The sequence below is a fragment of the Fundulus heteroclitus genome, chromosome 7 (assembly GCF_011125445.2).
Source record: "Fundulus heteroclitus isolate FHET01 chromosome 7, MU-UCD_Fhet_4.1, whole genome shotgun sequence".
NCBI lineage: Eukaryota > Metazoa > Chordata > Actinopteri > Cyprinodontiformes > Fundulidae > Fundulus > Fundulus heteroclitus.
In genome coordinates, this window is record NC_046367.1 from 18251295 (window position 1) to 18274076 (window position 22782).

Consider the following 22782-nt stretch of genomic DNA (forward strand, 5'->3'; position numbering starts at 1 on the left):
CTCAAGTTTGAAATAAAAAAAGAAGTAGTCCTCAATGGCTGCTGCCCTAAATGTTTTGGTGATATGCACGTAATCTTATTTGATGTGATTTTATTGTTCCTACAAATAAAAAGTCTTTTATCTAATAATTTAAAAAGGTAAAGCACAAAATCTCAACAACAAAACAAAAAAATCCAGCCACAGAGGTTATTCACATTTTTAACAACGGTTAGTCTTTTGTTATTTAACATTCTTTTATGGCGCTAAAGCTCTATTTTACCGTTCAAAATGACAGTTTTCTGTTGTTTAATTACTTATAAATTGTTTTTTAACCACTGTTTTTCCCCATTTACTAAGAATAGAAAGATTCAGTTGTTTTACAACACAGATAGTGAGTTTGTAATGTGAAAGAAAAATGTATTATTATGTAAATAGAAATTGTCCACCTTGTGGGATAAAAACAATCTGTTCACAGTCAAATTTGGTCCATTGGCAGCTCTATTTGCTTCAGTCGCCATAGCAAAACAGGTTGGACACAATTTTAGTCGCAATTCAGCTTCTCTGAGTATCCAGGAGTAAACTCTGTTTACGATGAGTACCATTTAATCAGTGTTTCTTCTGAAGCCCCCTTTGTTGAAAATCAATGAAAATCTAAAAATTATAAAAGTGTGGGGATAGTTTTACCAGACAGTGCAGAGCAAATCTGACTTTAAACCCCCTAACAGATGATCCTCAGCAACAATACAGCCTCATACAAAGCCCAGAACCCAAAAGCACTTTGGTGGAATAGGAATTGTCCAGAGTTTCTCTTTTAAACCCAGCCATCGATGGTGGTCTAAAATTAACAATAGCAACAAACAAACAAAACAAAGCAAAAAAAAAAAAAAAAAAAAGGCTTCAACTGTCTTTGGATGCACAGCTCCATTGTTACGTCATTCCAGGCCCGTCTGCATTCCTTCTTTACTGCCAGTGACAGGGAGGGGCTCAGCGACATGCTGTCACACCCAGGCCAGGTATGAAAGTGGCCGTGCACCTGTCACGCCGCTTATCACCCAGAACGCGGCACGCCCGACGCCGCATTTTTCACCTGCTCAAAGTCTGAGTGTTTGCTGATTTTTTTTTTTTTTTACAGCTGTTCTTGCTGATGTGTGCTCACTATCCCCGATGTGGACGTCGTGTTAAAACGAAGGGAGTTTTAGAAGGTCCCTGGAGACCTGCTCCTCACCATCAAACCCTGAGTTAGGTGTTATCTCTGATGGAGCGCAGAGGGAGGATTAATTCCTGGGAGGAAGCCCTGCAAAAGTGCTCTGGGTGCATGTGTAGGAGGAGTTCACCTCCACCTTCAGCTCTTTTTCAACCTCTCACAGCTTTCCTTCCAGGACTCTCCTGGATTCAGGGCCATCCGTCCTCCCATCAGATCTGACCACCTCCTCTGCTGGAGAAAAGCATCCAGACAGCATGATGCCCCCCTACCCCCCACATGTTGTGTTTTTCATGTAACCCCCAAGGTTCAAGTCCGGCCAGAGTGCCTTCATCTGCACCTTTTCCATGTTTAAAAGGAGCTTCTGGTGGCTTTTTTCTTCTCATTCCTCCCTAAAGGCCCAGATGTGTTGCGTTCCCAGGCTTTTATCAGCACACAGGAGTAAAGTTCAAAGTCTGCCGTCAGTTATAATGTGGTGAAAGACCAAGTCCAACAGGTGTGTAATCACCTTGTATCAGACCCGTGCGTGGTAATTCTGCTCACTTTATGTCTGCTCGTTATGAATGAAATGCCTCAGAGGAAGAAAAAAAAAAAGATTTCATCCGGAGTCAGTGATGATTAATTTGAGACTGTGCTGGAAAGACGTCTTTCAACGGCAAAGCCGAGAAGCAGGTATTTTCAGCACTCCACCCAGTTCCACTAATTGTCACGCAGAAACTCCTCATTAAGGAAGGAAACGAGGAGGAAACACGGAGAGAAAAGTGTCTTTGATTCCTCTGCTTGGCCACTCCCCAGGGTGGCCTCCCCCCCCCCGGAGGTTAAAAGCAGAAGGAATGACGAAGGAGCGACTGTGCCGTGAAGAGTGATCGACAGGTGTTCAGACCTGAGCTGAGGCGAGGATTTTAACTTTTGGAAAGCCAGTGACAGAGCCGTCTCCACAGGTATGAATCACATTTTCTGTCTCGCTCTTTTAGTCAGCAGTTATATCGTTTTTATCTCATTGAGTTCAAAACTCTTTATTGTCTTTATGTTACCATAATAAGCATAATGACAATTGTTATTACAAACATTCTTACTTCTGAAAAAAAAAAAGGTTTTAACCCTTAAATTTAAGTTTTCACCAGCCATAATTTACTTTTTAATTGTACATGGTAGTGATTTAGAGGAGCCTAAGCTTCCTCTTTTTTTTACTGCAGTGTTGCTGAGTATGCCGACCCAACAATTATAAACTGGCAACGAGCCACTTTTCACCTGGGAAAAATAACTTTCTTAGCGTGCTTTCACTATTATGATTTTTTCTTGGCTGATTTACATTGAGATGCCGAAAGCATTCTTTCTGTGAAAGCGCTTTTAGTTTGTGTGATCTCCATCGACTGACGTCCCTTTGAGGGATGAATCCAAATCACTCGAGTCACTCGAGGCAGACTCAGCACACAGAAACTATTCAGACGCTCAGCTTTGCCGCACATTAAAGCGATAGTTACTTCTTTGATTATCGCACGGATTCTATTTTTGTCTGGCGATCCGAAATAGCAACTAGTTTTCAGTGCAGGTGGGGAAAGTACAGGTTTAATCCTGCTGCATTGTGCAACATTCTTGGGAGAGGGGTTAAACGACTGAGGATAATAAGGAAATCTATTTTATTGGACCGTAGGAGCTGCTTTGATTCAATTCAGTTCAATTTATTGATGTAACGCCAACTCACAACACACGTCATCTTAAGGCACTTTACAAAGTCAATCAAATCAAATCACACAGACAGATTGGTCAAAAGGTTTCCCATCTAGGGAAACCCAGTAGATTCCATCGGGTCTTGACAAGCAGCATTCACTCCTCGTGAAAGAGCGTAGAGCCACAGGGACAGTCGTCTGAATTATCCATGGCGTTGCAGCAATCCCTCATACCAAGCATGCATGGTCATTGATGCACCCTGATTGTTGATTTTTATCCAAAAGACAAGCTTTATATCTCAAATACAAACTGATTATAAAATATGGAAACCTAGTGCAAATGATTCAGACTGTGTGACTGATTTATTTCCTCTAGTACGAGCATATATATATATATATATATATATATATATATATATATATATATATATATATATATATATATTATTTGCCTTTAGTAGGATCCACTTTTGGTGTGTTACTGTAATGCTGCTGACAATGGTGTGTTTGTAGAGGGAGTGCTGTGGAGGGTGGGTGTGTCTGCATGTCTGCATGTGGGCGCAGATCAAGACAAACCAGTTTATGGCTTTGATCACTGAGTCTGGACCCGGGGTGCAGCAACAAACCCAGCAACGGGGTCACTAAAGGGAGCTGCTGACCAAACGCTCAGGAGGAGAGAGATGGGACCACGATGCTGAAGCCGAGAATGAATGATTGGGTTCAGATCAGAGTTCTCAGGCTCATTCAGATCATGTTCAGGGTCAAACAAGCTGCTTTACCTTGACATCCTTAGCCTGCACTGCCACCTTGTGTCCATCTCATGTTCTGCGTTGTTTTCTCCTTCACTTTCAGGTGAACGTTCAAAATGAGCACCTACACAACTTGTAAGTATTGACATTAGAACAAATAACAACAGAACTATTGAATATACTGTGTCACGTGATTCACAATGTCTAGATGATCACATGCTGTGCTACTTGAAGTGTTTGCCCCCTCGGAGATTTCTGCTGCTTTTTTTGATGTTGTTGAGGTCACTGTTCAATGTTTCAAATCATCAAACAACTTTAAGATCTGACAAAGATAACCGGATTAAATGCAAAACCCAGTTTTAAATCATAATATTATTATTTATTTAGAGAAAATCCGGATGAGTGGCTACTTTGGGACGGGGAACCAATTGGCCCCCTTGTTAGATTTCGACAGTATTTGCAAAATCAAGAAATAGCTCAACAACTCAATCAATTTAAAAAGGTTTACGGAAACATTTCTGAGGCTTTGGGACTCCAGAGAAACACAGATAGATGCTCTCTCTGGAAATGGAGAAAATATGGATTAGTGATGAATCTTCCTGGCCGACCAAAATCACTCAAATACGGCATCAACGACTCAACCGGGAGGTCACAAAAGAAACCCAGAACGAAATGTAAAACACTGCAAAAAAAAAATAATAAAAAAATGGCATCAATGGCCAAAACCACTTTGACTTTTACCAAAAACCCATCCTGATGATCCCCAAGAGAAAATATTTTATGGACTGATGAGACAAAAGAAGAACCTACCTCTAGTGTAAAACTAACACAATATTTCAGAAAGAAAATTCAGATATTGCGAACATTTAATGGCATTTGCTAGTTATTATATTTAGAGAACAATTCTTTTTTTTCTCTAAGGGAGAATTAGGTTTGGAAAGCTTTTTCTCTTGATAAATAAAATCATCATTTGAAAACAGAACTTTTTATTCACTCAGGTTTTTTTAAATAAATATTTTCCCTCATATTGCCTCAGAGGGAAAATGTGTCTCTGCGTTTAGCCCCTCCTGTAGGGGGCAGTGTGCTGCCGACACTGAGCAGCGCATATGAAGTAATCTGTGGCCTAGGGTCTTGCTCAGGGACCCAAAGTGACAGACTGAGTTTTGAACTGCCGACCTTTGCGGCCTCTCCAACACAAAAATGGCCAGCTCCCTAACCACAAAGCCACCACTCCCAACCTTTGTCTGATATTCATATCTGACTTGAAGATCTGAAACATTTAAAAACAAAATAAATGGCAAACGCCTTTTCAAAGCGTTGCACATATAGAAAACTTTAGTAGCTGGCCACAATACGTGTACACAATCTTCTGAAAATAAAAGCTAACCTTAATGACGTTAAGCCTTTCTATCAAGTTGTTTAATATTAATAATTATAATCATCAACATCGGTTTCTTTTATAGCAGCAGGTGCCTCCAATGTATTTTATATAATTTCTTATAAATGACATGGTATTTGCATCAAAGTTAGAAGATAAATTGTATGACATTATAAAAAGGCTTTGCCAAAAAGCAACAATTATTCCCTCTGTTGTTAAAAAAATGAAAACTACTGACGTATTACTGTTAGAGTCTTGCTAGTTATGGCATTCATTTATTGTTATTTAGGCTTAATAAAAACTTACCCACTGAATTTATTTATAGCATCATAATATTATACCTTTTTACTCTTCTGCTCCTCATCAAGCTCCACAAACAGAACAAGTTACTATCAGCTGGTTAATTGGTCGGGCTATCCGCTCAAGAAGCCGGCGTGTTGTTGGCTCTTTAGCAGAAATGCTGCTGGTTGCTTGGCAACAGCAGTTTGGAAACAGGTTTACCTTGACGGAGGTGAAAGGGCGGGGCTCCTTTGAACCGCATTCCTGACGCTCTTTGTTCTCCCTGACCAGAAACATCTCCACACCACCTAGTCTGTCTGCGTTTTTGAGCAAGGCAGCCTCGTTTCTGCCAGCTGGACGGCAGTGTGCAGCGAAGCATGGGGGGGGGGAGGATCAGCATTGCTGGCACCCCGTTAAAAAGACACTAGACTGTAGAACGATGTGTTGGAAAATTCCCAAAGTTCTGAAACATTAACATACTTTGATACTATTCGCTAACTGGACCATTTCTGACAAATAATCCATTATTTTTTTACTAAAAACATTCTATGGTGTCTCATATATGCTCTGTTCGGTAGACATTAACCTCCGCGTGGGCCTAAAATATGTTTCGCTGAGCTGAACATGATTTTTTCCATCTCGCGTGATTGCAGCCAAGGCCAGGGCGCTCGAAGACAGCAAGAGGAAATCCTCCCTGCTGAAGGACAACAGCTGGATCAAAAAACCTGACGACGAGGACGAGGCCGTCGAGTAAGTTTCGCGTTGGCTGCCGCCGCACAGATACCGGAGGCATACCGGCTCACACCTCTGAGGTTTGGCCGGACAGACAAGAGTTACCTGTAACCAGCGCACCTTCAGACACGCTCGCATTCCTTTTTTGCAACGCTGTTGACTCATAGCCGCATGAATCAGGGGAATGTACTCACTAGATCTTTTTTCCGCCCTCACAGCCGAGACCCAAACTTTGCTAAAACCGTCTTGAGTCGAGTGAAGACCACCGAAACCACTGTGAGGTAAAGCAAACACGTGAATCCCGTGCGGCCATTTATTGAGAAGGCCCACGTGTCCGGGGGGCTCTGTGTCTTTGATCGCTTTAGGTAACGCGTGTTTTTGTCCGTGTCTTACACAGCAGTTCAGAACCTGTGCCGGAGAAAACTGCGAAGCCGAAAAGTTCATCCACGTCTGTGCAGGCCCTCACCCAAAGGTAAAATCACGTCGGCGTGTCAACAGGTTGTTGTTTTTCTAAGATTAACGATACATACATTTATCCCTAACCTTTGAGTTCTGTTACTGCAGGTTCAGTGGAAGTAGAGAGGACCTGAAAAGCATGTTGGTGCCATTTCTTGTTCTTCTTCTCATTATTATTATTATTACTAATATTATTAAAACAACAACCCTATTGTACTCATAATAAATTATTTAAGTTGGGTCCAGTTGTAGACCTGTGATGTAATGTGTGTTTCTCTTCTATTGGCAGCACACCGTCTTACTACTCAAAAAGGTATTTGTAAATCTGAGCTTTGTACTGTATACATTGTGTGTTTTATCTGTCCATATCTATATAGTTTTTGGGTTAATCTCCTTTTGTTTGTTTTTTACACCAGAAGTTCCATTGGGAAGACAGAAACTTCCAGCACGTAAGCACTGCCCTTATAAGCTTTGCCACGGCATAATTATTTGCATCCCTGGGAATGATGTGTGATGAGCCATCAGTGAAATTAAGCTTTTATTGCTCTAGCATTATTTCATACTACAAAAAAAAAACTGCAACAGTGAGCTTTGGGTGCCTGGTTGACGAGCTCTGGCACACTGAATGGTTTCAATAACGCATGCATTTAAATGCAGCCAATCAGGGGCCAAGCCCACACAATGAGCCTTTCTGGATGAGAGGTCCCTGCGAAGTGGTAATTGCCATGGTGGACTCCACAGGAGTTGAAACATCTCAGCTAACCAGTGTTTTTCCCAGCCTCTGCAGCACTACCAGGAACATAGTCAGACCTTTCTGCTCCCTCCTCCTGGCCAGAGTGGGAGGAATGAGAGCTACTGGCAGGAGAGCACAGAGCAGAGATCTAGGGAGGCTCCGAAATTAACACTCAGCAATGCGAGTAAATTTTCCGTTTAGCGACAAAATTTCAGAGGGCTATCTGCCACGTGGCGAGTAAATGTTTGCACCAAATAAGTCGTGTTTTTCAGTCATCATTTGGGTGGATGCTTCTTGATGTTCCCCCTCTGTCAGCCCGTAGGACGACAAATGCGCACGTACACAAACACTCGCACATAGGACGCGAGAACTACAGCAACTACTTCACAATTAGTGTTTAGCTCAGGCTAATTACGTAGTGGGATTATGTGGAGATATTTCACAGGAGTCGGTCAGAATGAAGATTTTGGTGAAAAACATGCTTGGCCGGTTTATTGTTACATCTACCAAGAGGCTCCAGGCTCTGCCTCTGGAGAGGTTGGAGCAGCCATAAATCAATCATCTGGGTATGTGGCCATAGAAAGGCCTCTTTCCCTGAGTGGAGCCACAAGTTGCCTATGTGCATTTTACAAACACCCTAGAGCTCAGTGACAAGGGGTAGAAGCACAAACCCATAAGCTATCCCGTGTAATCTGAAATACAAGTATTTCCATTGTGGGGGATGCAGGGGTATCTGGAAATAAGCAACTTTCAGGTCGGCCGAAGATAACAGACATCTCTTCAGTAACACGCGGTGACAATAAAAAAAAAAATCCTTGAATCCTAGAATCTGCTCTCACCGATTTCAGAGCAGAGCTGTGAGTCAGCATCAGCGTTTTTCCTCAGATAACATTTAAGGGCACGGAAATCAAAAATGGCTCCCTTTTCCCGCTCCCCTTTTTTTTGAGGACCCGATTTTGGATTTAAATGGAGGGACAACTCTTTTTTTTTTAACTTCAGAAGGATGTTTACAGTGTCTCTCTTGCACCTGGAAAAAAAATACTATAAATTTCCCGGAACAGGGCATCTTTGAACCGGAGTCCATAACCACTTCCGGCAACACCCCGTTTGACTGTGGGGGGTGCTTTTCTCACAACTCTTCTACATGGTGTTGACCGCTGCACCAAGAGAACATGGAGGTCATACTTTTCCCTGGTTTTCAGGGTAGCGTGCCCGCTTCTGAAGAACCATGAGGCCAGTGGCTCCTCCAGTGGCTTGTGCCATACGTCTTCCAGCTTTCAGTAGCTTTTCCCATCAAACCTCTGCATTCACAGTCGGCTAAGGGATGTTGAGCCCTTTTACTACACATTTGCAGATGTCCTGCATATCCACGTCCATGGCATATGATGCCTTGGTCTTGCCTTCCTCCCCCGCCCCAGGAGGCTTTGCAGCCTTGCGGTGGCTAACAAGAACAGTGAAGTCTTCCTTTTCATCGTCCAACGGCATAAGCTCATACTTCACCTGTCTGAAGCAATGGGAATGTCGGGGGCATTAGTTGGGGGGGGGGGGGGGGGGGGGGGGGGTGTCTGCATCTACCCATCTCAGCCAAGTTGTAATGACACATCACCCAGAGGCATGGCCAAACCACACCTAACTAGGTTTACAGCAGACAAGCTAACCTGGCAGGCTAGCCTGAGGTGGAGCAGTTTAGGGGGGGAAACTGCTCAGTAAATCCATTCATTTGGGTTGGGTTGACGCTTCCAACACAAGCATGTTAGACACAGGGAATGAGTGTCCCATGAAGACATTTTGGTCCACCCTTGTGTTGTAAAGTATTGCTACCTTGCACGTGTACAAGCAGAGAGAAGTATTGCTACTTTTCAAAAGCTAGCCATACAGACAACCACATCGCTGCCTGTCAGCAATTGTCCGGTGACACAGCCGGTCACCTGGTCTATGGACAGCTTAGCTTAGCGCCCCGAGGTAGGTTTGTGAATGGGCTTCTGGGACAAGCGAGGAGATGTTTGTTTGTTTTTTGTTTATTTACGATGACTGATATTTAAGCTTCTGACAAGGCCCCACAGGAGGCGTTTCCACATAGTGAGACATGAAACCAACTCTAGAAAAGAGAATCAGCCCTGTTCATACCTCCAGGAAACAGGTGGTCATCCATTACTAATACAACAAATGCTCCAGGCGCTTTGATCAACATAAAAAAAGTGAAGCATAAATTCAAAATATCCTTCAATACATCTATTTAGCAGAATTTATGACTGTATTCAAATTAAGGGTTTTTCTCAAGTTTCTTTAGTGTGGGATTGTGCGGCTAAAGTAAAAGATACATTTATTTTAAGGCTTTTTACACATTTTTTAACCAGGGATGCCAAATAAATGCTTAGGGTGATATATAATGGAAACATAAACAAACCGCAAACATTTGATCTTTAATAGCGTATTTGTAATGCTGCTGCCCAATCTTAAAATATTAACATTAAGGAATATATAGAAAAGAAGTTTGTTATCTACTGTCTTTTTTCCCCTTTTAGCACTAAAACTACAACACCTACCAAAGAGGGGACAACTGAGACCACCACCACCACCACCACCCAAAGTGTCAAGTAGGGAATAAAATATCTATTTCCAGAGAGCATATCTGTTTTGTTTTAATATGTGTTTTCAAAATCATGACTTTTTGAATTTTTGTCTCCATAAAGGTCTCCTGTGACCAAATCATCCCCTAAAACTGACACATTCTTGGATCGCGTCAAAGCCTCAAGCAAAGGGTAAAAATCAATCTAATCAGAGACAAGGGAAACACAATGAATTGAGATAATAACAAAGTATGATGGAAACTGTATATCTTGTTGTTAGTTGTTTGTAATTCTGTTGTGTTTTTAACAAAAATATTGTTTTCACTGACCTGTTTTAGTTATCCCCCGTCAAACATTGCTCTTTAAAATGGCCATTTTACTGACCTAATCAGTCCACTAAAAACATAATTTGAGAGGTTTCTCAGCAGTCAAAATATATTAGCATTAAAAACCAGGAAATTGTTGTAAAGTAAATGCATGTTTCTGAGTGTTACCACATTCTTCCCCATTCACTGCATATATGACCATTTTTAGTTGAAAATGAACGTCAGTTGTCATGTCATTTCACACTTATAGGTCACAGTACTCACCCTACTCACCTACCAAGACAACAAAACCTCCTATTATCAGCCCTAAACCGTAAGATATAAAACATAAATACTCATTAGATTTCAGCGTCATGGTAATTTGCACTCTTTCTATAACATTTCTCCTTCGATATTTTTCCACGCAGTGCGGAGGAACAACTTTCCAACTCGCTTACCCCCACATCCACTAAGGATGATACCCCAACCAAAGACAGGTAGATATTTCTATTAGCAAAGCCAAAAAAATAATAAGAAACGGGTTTTTACGCACGGAATTGCTTTAGCTTACAATGTACTTTTTATTTTCTCCTTGGTAGCAAAACATCTGTGACCACAACTGTGACGGTGAAGAGTGACAGTACGAAGTAAGTTTGGTCCCATATTTAGTCGCATCCCCACCACTGACCTATAGCAATTTCAGCTGACGTAATACTATTTAATTTCACAAAGATAAGATCAGATGAGAACAGAAGAAATGACACAGTACAATAAATATGTGATTTAATATGATGCAGTGTTAATACAATACAATTCCAGGCAATATGATACGATGAGATATGACACACACGTGTTAAGATATGATACAACATGATGTGATACACTACAACAGGATGCAGTATGACACAACGTAATGTGATGCAGTGCAATGCTGCACGACATAGAATAGAATAGTCTTTATTGTCGTTGCACAAGAAACAACAAAGTTTGAGCGCAACTACCTTTGGTGCAATTTTTAAAAAAGCATAAAAAGCAAAACTTGCATCAAATAAAAGACCAAAAAAAAAAAAGATGACATGACACAACACAATATGTTACCGTCAATACCAAATGAGACAATGCCATATTACGCATTTCAACACTATATGTTGCATTGCAATGCAGTGTGATATGATACGGTAAGATTACTACACATGTCATACAATGGGATACTATATCATACATTTTGACAAAATGTGATATGTGATATGGCATTTTACAATATGATGTGACACAACACAACGTGCTGCAATGTCCTATGATACAACATGATATGATACAATGCAATCCCCTATAATGTGATATCCTGCTTTATTACGATTTCTGATACATTCTCATAATTCCAACATCGTGTTATGCAATATGATACAATACAATGCAATATGATAAGAACATATTTGGAAAATAATTGTATGGTAGTGTATTATAATACATGCCCTTCAAAAGTACCAGCACATGGTAAGGTGAATATGACAGAAACTTGATTCTAGATGTCATAATTCACTGTGTACGTTACGCTATCTTCTTAACAGGATTGATGACAAGCTGAATGACTCCCACTTGCCTGACTCCATCACATCTCCTGTCAGGTAAGATTTCTTTCATTTTTAGAAAAAAGCTGGTAACCTAGTTGGCTATTCTATTGCTTAACTATCCCCTTACTGTCTCAGCAGCACAACCACCACGAAGAAGACTTCTACCGTGTTTGTGGACGACGACCAGGAGTGAGTAGCCCAAAACTGTTTCTGACTGACAAAAAGAGAAGCTCATTTTAAATCCTTACCTTTTACAACAATTTGCAACGTTTTTCACTTTTCCTTTCATAAATATGTTTGCCTTCATTCGAAAGTTAAGATCAACAAAAACGCCTGAACTGCTGGTGTGATCCAAGTGTAAACTAGTAAAAACATTTGCCACAGATTCACTGCATCACCAGTTAACCCCCACCCCTCCACGAGATCTTACATAATGCATTTTTTTTCACCTTCTGTAGAAAAAATGTTGGCGGATTCAATGTTCAGATGCTCTGTAGGTGTGCGAACAGCGAATGTGTGAGGGTACAGTGGACCTGGTGACTCGCTCCGCTTGTTCCTGCTCTGAACAGCCACAGAGATAGCAGACAAATGGACATTTTAGTAAATGCTCATTCCATTTTATCCTCATGCAGGAATTAGATTTCAGACTTTTAAGATAGGACAGTGTCTGCACTAATCAGGAGCAGGTTGGTATAAAAAAGGATTTTAAATTATTTAATTTTCATGCACATAATTATAATTTATACTAGCTGAGAAGGGTGAGCTCTATGATCAATTCAAACGTGTGCACCTAATAAATCTTGCTTTTTGTAACTGTTAGGTAATTGACCTAAGATTGTGCTCACATTGGTACAGCCTAACCACTTTTAAGTTTTAAGGCGTTATTTTTAAACACATGCAAAATGTGCATGAATTTTGACGTGCAGCTGTTACTGCACTGAGCAGTTTTTTTTATTTCACATTTTTTGATACACAGAACGCGAACCAGACACACCGTGTTCGGCATGTTACTGGTAAATAAGCTGTTTTATATCTGTTCTTTCTTGCAGTGCTGAGGATAAACTCTATGACTCCCTGATTCCCAACGCCATTAAAGACAAGGATGGAGACAGGTAACATTTCAACTTTCATAAATACAAGTTAAACAATGGTAGGCAAAGAAATATGTAACTCTGGACGTTTGTTATAGTTTGATCTGACATGTTAAAATTTTCTCCCAGTTACAGCAAAACATACGTGTCCAGCAGCAAGACCTCGACTGTGAAGAGCTCCTACACTGTGTGAGTTGATCCGGTTCCTATACGGTGAAGTCTTGTCTGGCTAAACATCAGCAGGAATCTCATGGTAGCTTTGAGCTTTCAAGGGTTTATTTGAAGTGCTGTATTTCAGGGTGAACTGATCCCACAACAAACAACCTCAAAGATGATTAAAAGCAATAGTTAGGTGTACCGTTTGGATTGCATTGCATGTCATAATTCACTGTGTACGTTACGCTATCGTCTTAACAGGATTGAGGACAAGCTGACTGACTCTCACTTGCCTGATTCCATCAAATCACCTGTCAGGTAAGATGTCTGTCATTTTTAGAAAAATTATGGCAACCCAGTTGATTATTCTATGTCTCAAACGTCCCATTACTGTCTCAGCAGCACAACCACCACAAAGACTTCTACCGTGTTTGTGGACGACGACAATGAGTGAGTAGCCCAAAACTGTTTCTGACTTCAACGCTTTCAATGGTTTATTTGAAGTGCTATTTTTCCGGAGTGAACTGGTCCCACAACTAACAATTTCAAAGACTGTTAAAAGCAATAATTAGGTGGACAATTTTGAATTGCACTTTTTATAGCCATAAAGTAGCCTCCTGGCATAATCCTGGCTGTATGGCTCATTCAGCTCATTTCTACTGGTTGGTTTATTGCCACAGACTAGAAGTCAATGGGGTTTAAGTTGGGGCTCTTCCTGTCCATACCTAACCAGATTCGCTGTGTGTTTGGCATCATTGTTTTGTCAGAACAACTAGTTGTATCCAAGTTTTAGTGTCTCCACTAATCAGGAGCAGGTTGGTAAAAAGGATTTAAAATTAGTTGCTTTTAAAGCACGTAATTGCAATTTATACTAGTTGATAAAGGTAAAATCCAGGATCAGTTCAAACCTGTGCACTTAAATCTCGTTTTTTGTAATTGTAATTGTAATTGACCTAAGCTTATTTTCACATTGGTACAACTTAACCACTTTGAAGGTTTAAGGTTTAAGGTTTTAATCACCCTTCAAACATGCATTAGGTTTAGGGTTAGTTAACCCTAACTAACCCTACCCCTAACCCTAAACCTAACCTTATCTATTCTTTCTTGCAGTGCTGAGGATAAACTCTATGACTCCCTGATTCCCAACGCCATTAAAGACAACGATGGAGACAGGTAACATTTCAACTTTAATAAATACAAATTAAACAATGGTAGGAAAGGAGATAAGTAACTCTGGACGTTTGTTATAGTTTGATCTGACATGTTAAAATCTTCTCCCAGTTACAGCAGAACATATGTGTCCAGCAGCAAGACCTCGACGGTGAAGAGCTCCTACACTGTGTGAGTTGATCCGGTTCCTATACGGTGAAGGTCAGAAGTCTTGTCTGGCTAAACATCAGCAGGAATCTCATGGTGGCTTTGAGCTTTCAAGGGTTTGTTTGAAGTGCTGTATTTCAGGGTGAACTGATCCCACAACAAACAACTTCAAAGATGATTAAAAGCAATAGTTAGGTGTACAATTTTGAATTGTACTTTTTATAGCCATAAAGTAGCCTCCTGCCATAATCCTGGCTGGATGGCTCATTTAGCTCATTTCTACTGGTTGGTTTATTGCCACAGAGTTGAAGTCAATCGCGTTTAGGTTGGGGCCCTTCCTGTCCATTCATAAGCAGATTGACTGTGTGTTTGGCATCATTGTTTTGTTGGAGCAACTAGTTGGATCCAAGTTTCTGCTGTCTAGTTGATGATTTGAGGTGAAGTTGATGAATTTGGGGCTAGTTTCCCTTCTTCGTTAATGAATCTACTTGCAGTGCGGTGTTGCACTATCGGTAGCAGTGAAACAGATGCTACCACCACCGTGCTTGACAGTTGGTACATTATTCACAGGCTTTAAAAGAATTGTATTGTAGTGTACTATAATACATACCCTTGAAAAGTACCAGCACATGGTTAGGTGAATATGACAGAAAATTGATTCTAGATGTCATAATTCACTGTGTACGTTACGCTATCGTCTTAACAGGACTGAGGACAAGCTGAATGACTCCCACTTGCCTGATTACATCAAATCTCCTGTCAGGTAAGATGTCTGTCATTTTTAGAAAAAAGATGGCAACCCAGTTGGCTATTCTATGTCTCTAACGTCCCATTACTGTCTCAGCAGCACAAGCACCACAAAGACTTCTACCGTGTTTGTGGACGACGATGAGTGAGTAGCCCAAAACTGTTTTTGACTTCAACGCACATGATACCTTTTACAACAATTTGCAACATTTTGCACTTTTCTTAGAGCATAAATATGTTTGTGTTCATTTGAAAGTTAGGCTCGACAAAAAATGCTTGAAATGCTGATGTGATCCAAATGTAAACTAGTAAACAGTGTGTGAGTTGATCTGGTTCCTATAAAGAGCAGGTCAGAAGTCTTGTCTGGCTGAACATCAGCAGGAACCTCATGGTAGCTTTGAGCTTTCAATTGTTTATTTGAAGTGCTTTTTTCGGAGCAAACTGATACAACTTCAAAGATGATTAAAAGCAATAATTAGGTGCACAATTCAGAATCGTACTTTTTATCGCCACATTATTGCCATAGCCTGTTGTTAAATTTACCACCAGAAATCCCCCAGAAGTTGGTTGATGACTGATAAAAACTTGTAGTTTCTCCATAATCTGCTAAGAGATGTATATTAAAATATTAATGGTGTATATAACTGAGCCTGTATGTGTAATTTTGACCGCCTGGGAATGAGAGACAGTCTTCAGTAAAGTCAATTATTTCTTTTTTTTTTTAAAACAGTGTCGTTTGTGTTGTATCATAACTTGAAATGTGGCATCCAAAGCCCAAAATGAACGCCTCAGTGCCAATGAGGGGTGCACGCAAACGTCAAACTAGAATGCATTTTTGAAAGGCTACTACTAAGACTATTACTACTACTGTTAATAACAAAAAAAATTATAATACCAGAGGGTGTATTGAAATGCTTTGTCTTATTTTGATTTCAAGAGATGACACCAAAACGTCAACATCCCCAACAAACACCGTCTCAACGTAAGATGAAAACACAATCCCTCGTTTTCATGTGGCACCCCGTCGAAGAGTCTGAATTAAAGCGGTGATGAACGTGTAATGTTACTGTCTTAACAGGCCTGTGGATGACCTGTATGACACCCTCCTGCCTAAATCCATCACATCTTCTGTCAGGTGAGATGCCTCAGCCAATTGACCATAAATAGATCAGTTGTCCACTGCGTTGGTAAAACATTAAACATTCATCGTCTCACCAGTTTAAGCCAGGGCTTTGAACCGGTTCAAGGAACAGAAACGAAACCGGAAACTTTATTATTTTTTATGTTCTGGAACTGGAACACTAATTTTAAAATAATGGTAACTGGTTAATACGGGTTTTATTTCGTTCCTCAAAGTTTTTGTTACCTAATTAACTAAAAAAAAAAAAACGTAATTATTTTCCTGCGCACGTTTAACCTGACTCCGCCAGCTCTATGTCGGTCCGCCTAGCTTCACTCACATCCATCTGGGACGTCTCCCATAGAGAGTGATTTCTCCAATCAATTTTATGGTCTGGCCAATCAGGACGCAGGGCTGGAGTTTCATAGATGTGACGTAGTGGAGAAGCGACCATGACGTAAGACTGTTTTGATAACAATGGCGGCTCGTCGAGGAAGCAAGCGTTAACATTGATGCTGCTATTTCTTCCGTGTTGTCCAATCTACCTAATATTGTTTCATTAAAAGAACATCAGAGAACGGCTCTGAAGGCTTTTGTTGGTGGAAACAATGTTTTCGCCCTTCTCCCGACCGGATTTGGCAAGTTTTGTTTTCCGGGGCGCGTCCGCAGCAGACATCTTGTCGGTTAGCGCGAACCATTTTAGGAGGCCTTTAGTCCTCGACGCGGTCGGCCCGGGATCGACTCCGACCCACGGCGCTTTGCCGCCTGTCTTCCCCCCTCTTCCTGTCAGCTCACTGTCAATAAAACGCGTGCCACTAGAGCCGCAAACACATTAAAAAAAAAGAAAAAAAGTTTAGTTTTTTCCTGCGTCGCTCTCATCAGCGTCACGGGTTAGCTTCGGTGTGAGTGGTTGAAATAGCACGTCGATAAAGATGACAGACAAGTGGCTTATCCAATCATATGCAAGGATTTTTGATAAGGCCTAGCCTTCAATAAAAGCAATTCCTATGGAGAGGTCCCAGATGGATGTGAGTGGAGCTAGACGGAGCGACATGCGTCTGGCGGAGTCAGGTTAGCGCACGTTACCATGACGGCTGAGGTTCACTTCCTGTGTGACATCACATCACACATTCGCTGACTGAATGGAGAGAGAGCGGTGTCTCCATTAGAGCTACACATCTTAAATAAGAGGTAAATTACGATCCATCGTTAAGTAAAACGCTCATTCCAAACACAATATCAATAGCGATATTTGTCAAACGAAAGGAACGAAATTAACCGTTCCGAGAACAGTATTTTTTTGTTCTAACCGGTTCGGGAACGTCAATTTATTGGTGGAACTCATAACCGGAAACGTTATAATTCCGTTTCTGTTCGGAACGAACCGATCGGGGAAAAAAATCGGTTCAAAGCCCTGGTTCAAGCACCTCGGTCAAGGAGACGGTCACTGTCAAGAGCAGAAAAGAGTGAGCGGCTGTCGTTTACTTTTTATAGTACTTTTTTTTTTTTTTACATTTTAAAAACAAATGTCTTTGGTCCAAACAATATTCTGACACATTAGTTTGTGGTTTTGCTTTTAGGGAAGAAAGCCCATCAACACCATCCTCCACACGTAGCTTCAGGTAAGAAAAGAAAGACCAAAAATGCAACCCTATAGTCAAGAAAATAACCAAGAAACCCTCTTGTTTGGTAAAAACGTTTAACTTTAATGCACCATGCTCTTGTAACTAAGGAGAAAAGTAGGTCATTTAAATTCCCACTCTTGCCTTGGGGGGCGGGGGGGAACTTCCACACCCTCAAAACGCTTTCACATTGTATCAGGTTACCACCACAGATTTCATTGTATTTTATTCTGATTTTATGTCATTAATCAAATCAAAGTTGCACATCAATGCAGAAACTGATGCACGGCTTTTAATTTCTCCTAAAAATCAAGATAAAATTTAAAAACAAATCAGAAAATTTTGGTGGGGAATGGTATCCATATCCACTAAATTAAAGCCCAGGCTGTGTGTTTTGGGTCTTTGTTGTGCTGGAAGGTGAGTTTTGGGTCCTTCCCAGCCTCTACCAGGATTTTCCTGTATTTAGCTCAATGCATCTTCCTATCAGCTCGGTCCAGCTTCACTACTGCTACTGAAGCGAAGCATCCCCACTGTACAATATGATGTTGCCACCACCGTGTTTCACTCTCGGGGACAGTGAGTTCTGGCTGATTTGTAGTTTTTCTACCACATATACCAAATATAACATCAACCAAGGGAACAAAAACATCCACTTATGACCTAATCCAACCAGAACATGCTCTTCCCCGTGTTTGCAAAGACAAATAGGACTTATTTTGGCTTTGTAACTAATAGTTGTCCTGTCAACCACACCAGTGCCATGTCCTTCTGCAGCTTCTCCAGAGTTACTACGGGCCTTTTGGCCTCTTCTCTGATTCCCCTTGAGCAATTCAAAGCTTGGAATATTATTTTAGAACCCAACCCTGTTCTAATCTACTCCATTACTTTCTCCGTGACCTGTCTACTGTGTTCCCCGGTCTTACTGATTCTCTTTGTTGACTAATGATCTCCAACAAACCTCTGAGACCTTCACAGAACAGCTGGATTTAATTTAATTCAATACAATTTTCAATTAAATTGTATTTATATAGTACCAATTCATGAAACATGTCATCTCAAAGCAATCAAATTCAATCAGATTATACAGATTGGGTCAGATTATACAAATTGGTCAAGAAATTTACAATCTAAGGAAACCCAGTAGATTTTACTGTATACTGAGAATAAATTACAACCAGTTGGACTCTATTTATAGGGGAGTTCTGAAGGCAGATGAGATGTACTAGATCCTATTTAGGGTCATCCAAGTAACTGGCTAAATTATGCAGAATGTATTTATTTTATTGAATTATTTTACTTTTGCTTCTTAATTGTTCACCAGGCACATTAGTGTTGCTCTACCACATAAAACCCCAACAGTGAAACTTGTGATTGTAACATGACCAGATCTAAAGATGTTCAAGAGGTGTGAATACTTTTGCTCAACAACATTCATTAATAAGAGACATCAAAAGTTTTTTGTTTTTTTTTCCCCCACCTTTGTAAATGTACCTTTAGTAATTGGCCTTTTTTTTAACCTTGCTGTAAAGCAACATATTTTAATACAGCGCAAATTTCTTTTATTGTATTAATTAAGATAAAACAATGAATCCAGCTCATTTCTTTGCTCTTTGTGATGTGCACAGCTACAGCTCATACACTGAGGATCCTACCTACACTCGCAACAGCTCGTACAGGTAACTATCCGCCCTTATCTGCTGCCATAAGATGTACCCGCGCCGTTTCTCTTGTCTTTAATCTTTTCTGTGCTTTCACAAATACAGCAGCGACTACAAAACCTACTCCTACTCCAGACCAGACTCAAGGTGGGTGGCAGAGGAAGCGGGCACCCATTACTCGGTAAAGAATGCGTGCGACAGAAAGGTAAACGTGTCTCTCTGTGTGTGTCCTTGTCTTTTTTGCAGTTATGAGTACAGCAGCCTCAACAGCCCCTCCCGCTACAGCTCCTCGTCGTACAAGAGCAGCAGGTATCAAATGAGCACCGCTGATGTTCACTGTTGGCTCCAAGTTATGTGTGATATAACAAAAACCCTGTTTTTTTTTTTAACCCTCAGCTTTTCAGATAACATCCTGTCAGATCAAATCTACTCCAAGTCTTCCACTAAGAGTGTTTATCAGTCCCCTGACAGGTAAGAAGAGAGCACGGCCTGCACCTCTTGGTTTTGAAATGTTGAAAGGACTTGTGTCCACCAAAGCATTCGGGTTTTAGCATTTTATTCACGTTTTTATGCATGCGCCCTAAGATGTTAACAATCTGTTGGGAGAAACAGAGCGTTTGATCAAATGCGATAGGAGCGTATCCTCTAAAGACTACCAAGTGTCTGTCGGCTGAATTTTTTTGGACTTTTCCTGTAAATCCTTTCACTGGCTGCTGGGCCACGACACTTACTTACTGGTGAATGTCGACGATGTCTTTTTTTGAAACAGGCCTGTGCTCGAGAAGGACCTGTGCACCTCCTGCCGTAAGCCCTTCACTGGCGATGCCAAGATGGTCCTGGACGACATCAAGCTCAACTGCCACGCTAGCTGCTTTAAAGTGAGCCTTTTTTGTTTCAAGACGTGACTTTCATTTGTTCTCAACCGTTGACCCTAGAAGCGTTCAAATGTTAAATCAAAATCTAAATGCCTGTAGCCTGGATTACAGGTTTTCACATCCCATGAACTCTTCCGTGTTTTATTTTATTAAGATTCAATGTATTTGGTTTATCGTGGCCAAGATAAAGTAGTGTATAAATGTGGAGTGGATGGGAAGTGCTGCGTGGTTTTCACATTTTATTCTAATCTAAACAAATCTGAAAAGTTTGACTTCCGTTTTTATTCAGCCCCCTTTACTCCATTACCCCCAAAGTACTTTCAGAGGCCTCCTCTAGTTAGTTAATACAGTTTATTTACATAAATAAACTTAAATATAAATCGGGCTAGGTTTTCCCACAAGTGCGTGGCCATCCACCTAATTTGACTGGCAGCTCAAGGAGGGAAAATATCACCAAAGCCCACGGTAACTCTGGAGGAGCTGTAAAGATCCTCAGCTCGGGCGCAGAGATCTGTTGATCAAACCAGTATTATTTAAGAAATCACCTAATCTGGCCTTTATGGAAGAGAGTCGGTATTAAAGCGAGTGTTTAAAGAAAATAGAAAGCCCAGGTGGGTATTTGCCACACGTCATTTAGCGGATGCAGCACACATGAGGAAGAAGATACTTTGGTTACATGAGAATAAAAATGTTATACCCCCCCCTTACACCTTAAATGGTTCCTCCTATATCATACTAAATTTCTATGCTTCAGTCTCGTCGTTGGTGTTTGTATTGCATTCCACTAAATGTGTAAAAAATATATATAAAAGGTTGTCAAAACCTCTGTAAATACTGCGTTTAGATATTTTTGCAAGCAGCACAGGAGCTGGATAACCATACATAGGATATCTGAAATAGATCACTGAAGTCCTCCTATGGCATTATCCCAGCTGTACAGTGTGTTTGAAGCAGCTTTAAAAAAAATATGCTTAGTGACATTTATCCAGAAGAAGTCTGGCATTAACGGTCGTCATGCCGCGCTGCTGTGTGCTAAGCATGATTATCCTTCTTCCTTTAAGCATCTGTTTGTGTTGGCAGTGTGAAGTCTGCAGCATGTCTCTGGGTAATCTGAAAGCCGGGGACAGCATTTGGATCTACAAACGCATGGTGCACTGCGAGACCTGCTTTGAGAACACCAGAGGTAAACAACTCATCTCTTTGCTGTCCTGTAATCAACTCTCCAATTAATAAATGTAAATAAACGTTATTCTCCCCCCTTCCAACAGATAAATGGTGCCGCTGAACCTCCGTACCGAAGAAGTAGATTACCGTGTTTGGATTGTGTGGGTCATACTAAGACATCTTTGACTGGCTGCTTTGAAAAATCACAGTTACATCATTTAAATGACATTTAATGTGACATTACAGCGCACACGTGACAAAAATCTACTAATATAATTGTATTAGAATGCTGCTGCCTCTACCTATACTCTCTTTTATGTGCCACTTCTTGGGGGACTCTTCTGAGTAACATGACAGGATATTTTACAATTTTACTGAGGGCCGGGGGCTTTTTCTTTGTGCAATAAGGGCAAATAAAACTTCTTTATAAACATTTATTTCCTCAAAGGTCCCCCTTTTTCTGATCTACGTTTACTGCTAAGTTATTATGTGGTAGTACAGAACCCCAAAAATGTAATGAATTTTAAAGAAAGGGTTTTTCTTAGATAAGATTTAAAATTACTTCACTGGAAACAGAACACAATTAGTGTTGTTTTAATGAAATACAATTTTGTTCAACTGGATGCTGAAACCCCAAGAAAAAGGTCAGGCTATTTAGTTTTATTTGAGGGGAATTTCAGAATATCCGTTTGCATTGTTTCCATGCAAGTGTGTCATTTTCTTTTTAAACCATGTAATTGAGTTTAAAAAAAAGCAGAGATAATGCATTTTTAAATGTCCTTTCCTATCTGTAATGCAATAAACAATATTTTTGTTTTTATGAATTGCAATGGAATATATTCAGTTTTGAAAGAATAAACAGCATTGTATCAGCACTGTATCTATTTCTCATTAAAAGAAAAGACTAAAGGGTACTATAGTCATATTGATTGTTTTTCTGATAACATTGTCATTAAGCAGACACACAATCAACTTGTTTTGCTGTCTTTACTTGCAGTTTAACCAATTCCTTGAGCGGACACTCAGAGTCAACCCAAGGCGATGTCAAAATTAGAAATTTGTTAAAATTTAAAGGTTAAATAATATTTTTTTTTCTCATACGTGCCCTTATAATTGCCCAACATGTAAAATTAGTTCTCCTCTATATACTGCAGTTGTCTCGATAGGCTCCATTATTTAGTTCATGAGATAAGATAAATTCGGGTCATGTTCTCAGGGTGTGATGCGCTGCATGGTCTTGTTCACCTGGCTACTTTGCTAGAGAACATCTCTGGTGAGAGAACATAGGCTAACTTCAATGTTTATAACTTTCTTACCTCAGACTACACTACACCTCTAAAAAAAAAAAAGATCTGTGCAGTCGCAGATGCTTTTTCTCTTCTCCCCTGTGCACCCACAACACTGGT

General features: G+C 40.5%; 1 protein-coding gene across 8 annotated transcripts; it reads left to right on the plus strand.

The window, feature by feature from the left end:
- Nucleotides 1-1992: 1992 nt before the first annotated feature.
- On the plus strand, nucleotides 1993-22290 carry scel (sciellin). Of its 8 annotated transcripts, none has more exons than XM_021317468.2 (33): nucleotides 1993-2121; nucleotides 3703-3734; nucleotides 5910-6006; nucleotides 6207-6269; nucleotides 6389-6460; nucleotides 6553-6585; nucleotides 6734-6757; nucleotides 6861-6893; nucleotides 9703-9774; nucleotides 9871-9939; nucleotides 10324-10386; nucleotides 10481-10549; nucleotides 10652-10699; nucleotides 11624-11680; nucleotides 11762-11815; nucleotides 12676-12738; nucleotides 12847-12906; nucleotides 13135-13191; nucleotides 13273-13323; nucleotides 13984-14046; nucleotides 14155-14214; nucleotides 14897-14953; nucleotides 15035-15082; nucleotides 15875-15919; nucleotides 16016-16072; nucleotides 17638-17679; nucleotides 19305-19355; nucleotides 19443-19484; nucleotides 19584-19646; nucleotides 19734-19808; nucleotides 20107-20215; nucleotides 21293-21395; nucleotides 21481-22290. In XM_021317468.2, the coding sequence occupies exons 2-33, from the start codon at nucleotides 3716-3718 to the stop codon at nucleotides 21495-21497; spliced, it is 1836 nt and encodes a 611-aa protein (XP_021173143.2). In that variant the 5' UTR covers nucleotides 1993-2121; nucleotides 3703-3715; the 3' UTR covers nucleotides 21498-22290. The 8 variants fall into 8 exon arrangements, with proteins under 8 accessions (XP_021173143.2, XP_012719887.2, XP_012719890.2 ...); XM_012864433.3 differs by having other exon boundaries at nucleotides 1996-2121; nucleotides 6386-6460; XM_012864436.3 differs by having other exon boundaries at nucleotides 1996-2121; nucleotides 6386-6460; nucleotides 13276-13323.
- Nucleotides 22291-22782: the final 492 nt, after the last annotated feature.